The sequence below is a fragment of the Glossina fuscipes genome, unplaced genomic scaffold (assembly GCF_014805625.2).
Source record: "Glossina fuscipes isolate IAEA_lab_2018 unplaced genomic scaffold, Yale_Gfus_2 112, whole genome shotgun sequence".
In the NCBI taxonomy this organism is placed as follows: Eukaryota; Metazoa; Arthropoda; class Insecta; order Diptera; family Glossinidae; genus Glossina; species Glossina fuscipes.
The window spans coordinates 3,759,696-3,764,058 of record NW_023998455.1 but is presented as its reverse complement, the minus strand read 5'-3'; the positions used below and the strand labels follow the sequence as shown (position 1 = coordinate 3,764,058).

Below are 4,363 nucleotides of genomic sequence, written 5' to 3'. Positions count from 1 at the left end.
TAATGAATTGTTGTTGTTGTCGATCAGGAAAATTAAAAAAACCAAAAAAAAAAAAAAACAATTGAAACCGCGAATAAAATGATGGACAAAAAAAACACTTGAGACGTCCGTACACTTTCGTTCTTCACGTTTGAATGTTTCATTTGGTAAAAACGTCAGCTAACTTTAGGTGATTTTGTGCAAAGCAAAAAAAATTTTTTTTATTTTTCTTCATCTACAAGCAAAATAGATAAAAAAACATAGAAAAAGATGCGGCCCAAAAAGCAATAATAGCAGAATAACAACAACAACATGTATATATATATATATTTATAACATCAATAGCAACAAAATTATCATCATCATCATTATGATCAACATCATCATCATCATCATTATCATTTATCTTAAACGTTATTATAATCTTCTTCTTCTGACGGCAATAACAGCAATAACAGCAATAGCAGCTTATTAACTGAAAGCTCAAAAGACATTTTGTAAATATTTTATATTATGCTTGCATGTAAAGTTAGTTTGTTACCTTCAAACCAGACGATCCGTTCCGACCATTCTTTGGGGTAAAAAAAAAAAAAACCGATTGTACTTACAGGCAAGCATGCGTTTATATGCATGCAAGCTTTTTGCATTTGCACGCTCATCTTGTGGCAAAATCGCAATCACAATTGTATTTGAAAGAAAGAAATAAAAAAAAAAATAAAAAAACACAAAGCAACAAATGCAAGAGATAGAAAACACACAAGTAAAGCATAATTCGTTTAACAACAACATTATCCCGATGCCTTTATAACTAAAACAATGACAGCAGCATCTTCACTTTACTTTTGGAAGAGAGCGCAAAAGAGAGTAATTGTGTTTTGTTTTGCTTTTGCAAGCAAATTCTTATGACTAGTCAATGACGAAGAGAACGCAATAATACTGATGGTGATAATGATGATGATGATGATGATGATGATGATAATGATGATGATGATGATAATCATGATGATGATGAGTACAACTAAAATGTATTCAACATTAAACTTTTTAATAACAGACCAGAGCAGAGACTGATCTTCTGTTAATGTTAACATTAGAGCAAAGTCTTTCCCACATATACATATATGTCTTTTGTGGTCAAAGAAAAAAAAAAAAAATTGTATTCTAAGCAACGGCTCATAGAACTGTCACAAAGGCTTTGCTCATATATTTTACAATACTTCCTCTTGTTCATATAATTCACAATTATTCCTTGGAATGGGGGGCGAGGAGATTGTTTTTTTCAGAACATACGCAACGCCCAGAAAGAAATGTCAGAGCTCCCAGAACATACATATATATATTCTTAATCAGCATTTAAATTCTAAACTGATTTAAGCAAGTCCCTCCGTCCGTCCGTCCGCCAGTCTGCCTGCCTACACAAGTGTGGTAAATATTATCCTGTTCACAACAACGATTTCAATTTTGGTAGAAAATTCACTTTTACATTAGAACATGGGTAAGAAGAAGAGCTCCTTAAAGATGACATCTTAAGATATTTTCCCACAATAGTTACTTCTCGCTTAACATGAACCCACCCTAAATAACTTCATAGAAAAAAAGTTTATTAACTCATCTTTCATAGGGGATCAAGTTTTAGGGAATAGTTAACTATGACCGTAGTTAGCCGAGACTTCTTCTTCTTCCTTATGCGTTCAGTATTCTTCGTACATTTTCTAAATATTAAAACTTGTAAGCGATTGTTTCGATTCAAATCATAGCATTCGATATACCTATGAGCTCTAGCTTCATACGCGGAACAACTAAAAACTCTACCCACTATTAAATATCTTAAGCCATTTCCCTTACTGCAATTATAAAAAAAGTAATCGAAAAAGTGATCCGATCCGAACAAGGAACAAGAACAAACAACCTATACCAAAAAGCAAGAAGAACAAGCAACCTATACCAAAAAGGAAGAAGAACAAGCAACCTACACCAAAAAGCAAGAAGAACAAACAACCTGCACCAAAAAAGGAGAAGAACCAGCAACCTACACCAAAAAGGAAGAAGAACAAGCCACCTACACTAAAAAGGAACAAGAAGGGTCATGACCTGTCGTTATATCGAATTTCATCAAAATATTTCAAAAACTGCGATTTGTAAATTGTACGAACGGACGGGCAGAGGGAGGGAGGGCCAGATAAGGTTAGACCGATAAAAAAGGCGACTGCGAACAAATGGCTGGCCTATAACAAGTCCTGCTGAATGAGGCAAACATCCGCAAAAACTTAATATATCACTGTACCATATGTGGTGTAGGGTATACGAGACTATATTCTTTAAATTTATAAGCTCTCTCTCTCTCTCTCTCTCTCTCTCTCTCCCTCTCTCTCTCTCTCTCTCTCTCTCTCCCTCTCTCTCTCCCTCTCTCTCTCTTCCCCTCCCCCCCTCTCTTCCGCTCTCTCTCTCGTCCAAAAGAATTGCGAAGAAAACCGAAGCAACCCCTTCCGTCAACTTGTCGTAAAAGACAAGAACAAAAATTTTTAGTAAATAGTTATCGGGGGGAAGAAAATGAGAAAGATATATGTAACATGCGAGATGGAAATATGAAATTCTTCTCCTATACACCGTAGTCAGTATTCGTAGTCATGGCAACACTGATTTTTCAATTAAAATTTTTTCTCTTTTTCTCTTTGAATTAGTTTTCAAATTATTTTCATATTTTTGGGAAATTTTGTGTAATCAAATAATCAAATAAATTAAAAAAGTGAAAAAAAAAAAAAAATTTTTTTTATTTGCAAATTAATAATAGTGTATCAAAGACAAGATCAATAGAAATGGATATCGACGAAGATGAAATTTTCAATGCAATTATGGATTCCTATAATGAAGAATCAAAGAATTTCGAAAAAGAAAGCCTGAGATCTCTTGATTTCAAATCAGTTACGAAATTTAAATGTTTTTTAATTGGTACAATGATAAGCGCAACACTCTTAGGTGTACTTGTGGGTTACTATCAATGTATCTCAGCGAACGGTGAAAGTGCTTTAGAATTGATGGAAGGCCTGTTTACCAATTATCGTAAACAATATACTGATTTTGTTGCGAATAAACCGGATTATTGTGATTCGCGTGCATTGCTCGATTCGCGTAAAATATTGAAAAATATACGAAAACAAAATATTCTCCATCAAGGCAAGGCTTTGCATCAACTTGAGATTGCTTTAAGCACGGAAAACGACTTTAACGCTATAGCGTTCGTCGGACCGACAGGTGTTGGCAAAAGTTTAATCTTAAGTCATTTAATCGCTAATTTCCCATGGCCTGAAAACGTACACATTTATGCCTGGAATACGCAAGTGAAAGATGAGTCAGAAAAATTTCATATGTTACGCGTACTAATCGAACGTTTATCGGAATGTGGCTGCAATTTGTTAATCATTGAAAATTTACAACCAAGCGACCACGGTTTAGTGTATTTGGTTAATAATTTAATAGCCGAAATTGTCAATGGCAAAAAACGGATTATCATCTTTTATGTCTTTAGTCTAAATTGGATGGGAGATGAATATCTTTTAAAGGAGCAACAAGAATTCCTTACGAAATCGTTGCCAGTCGCTCATGTCATTAATTTCAAATCATTTTCGAAATCTAAAATTCGTGATTGCATTTATCGGGAAATGAATTGCGAGAAGATCACCTTGACGCCAAACGATATCGACGACATTATTGGAACGGTCGATGTTACTCGCACCGGTTGTAAGGATATAAATTCTAAAGTCTTATTATACGGCACGATAAAAAATAAATAATTCATTTCATGTAATTTATATAATGCTTTTATTATCTCGATATATAGAGAGACGGAGAGAGAGAGAGAGAGAGACGAAGACAGACAGAGAAAGATAGAGATAGATAGAGAGAGAGAGAGAGAGAGGGTGTCCAGTTTTTAAAAGAAACCCATTTTAATTGTACTTTACTCTCATATCTTTCAAGTACTTATCCAATGGCCCACATATATATATATATATACATGTATGTATCCAATTAATGAAGAACAACAAGTAATTAGTTCTTTGCTACAATTCATCGAGCTTTCATCAAGCATTTCCTGACTGCCTTACTCAACTCTTGAATGCACGCTTACGCGTACTCTCACACACGCCACATACATACATAGTCTAAAGTCTGAAAATTATTTATTTTCATATCGTTTCATTCTCACTCATTAAGCTATAATTGCGTAAGGGAGAACTTTCTTCTTGAATAAAAGATTCTATGACTTAATCGTTTTCATCACATCCTGATAAACTTTCGATTAGTACGCGTAACATGTGAAATTTTTCAGACTCATCTTTTACTTACCTATTCTAGGCATAAATGTGTACATTTTCCGACTATGGTA

At 34.2% G+C, this 4,363-nt stretch overlaps 1 protein-coding gene across 1 annotated transcript; it reads left to right on the top strand.

The window, feature by feature from the left end:
- Positions 1-2,795: 2,795 nt before the first annotated feature.
- LOC119639278 lies at positions 2,796-3,770 on the top strand. Its single transcript, XM_038036570.1, has one exon. It carries the CDS (start codon positions 2,796-2,798, stop codon positions 3,768-3,770), a length of 975 nt encoding a protein of 324 aa, XP_037892498.1.
- The last annotated feature ends 593 nt before the right edge of the window (positions 3,771-4,363 follow it).

Coding starts and splice junctions, on each gene's coding strand:
- LOC119639278 (XM_038036570.1), top strand. CDS start 2,796: ATGGATATCGACGAAGATGAAATTTTCAATGCAATTATGGATTCCTAT.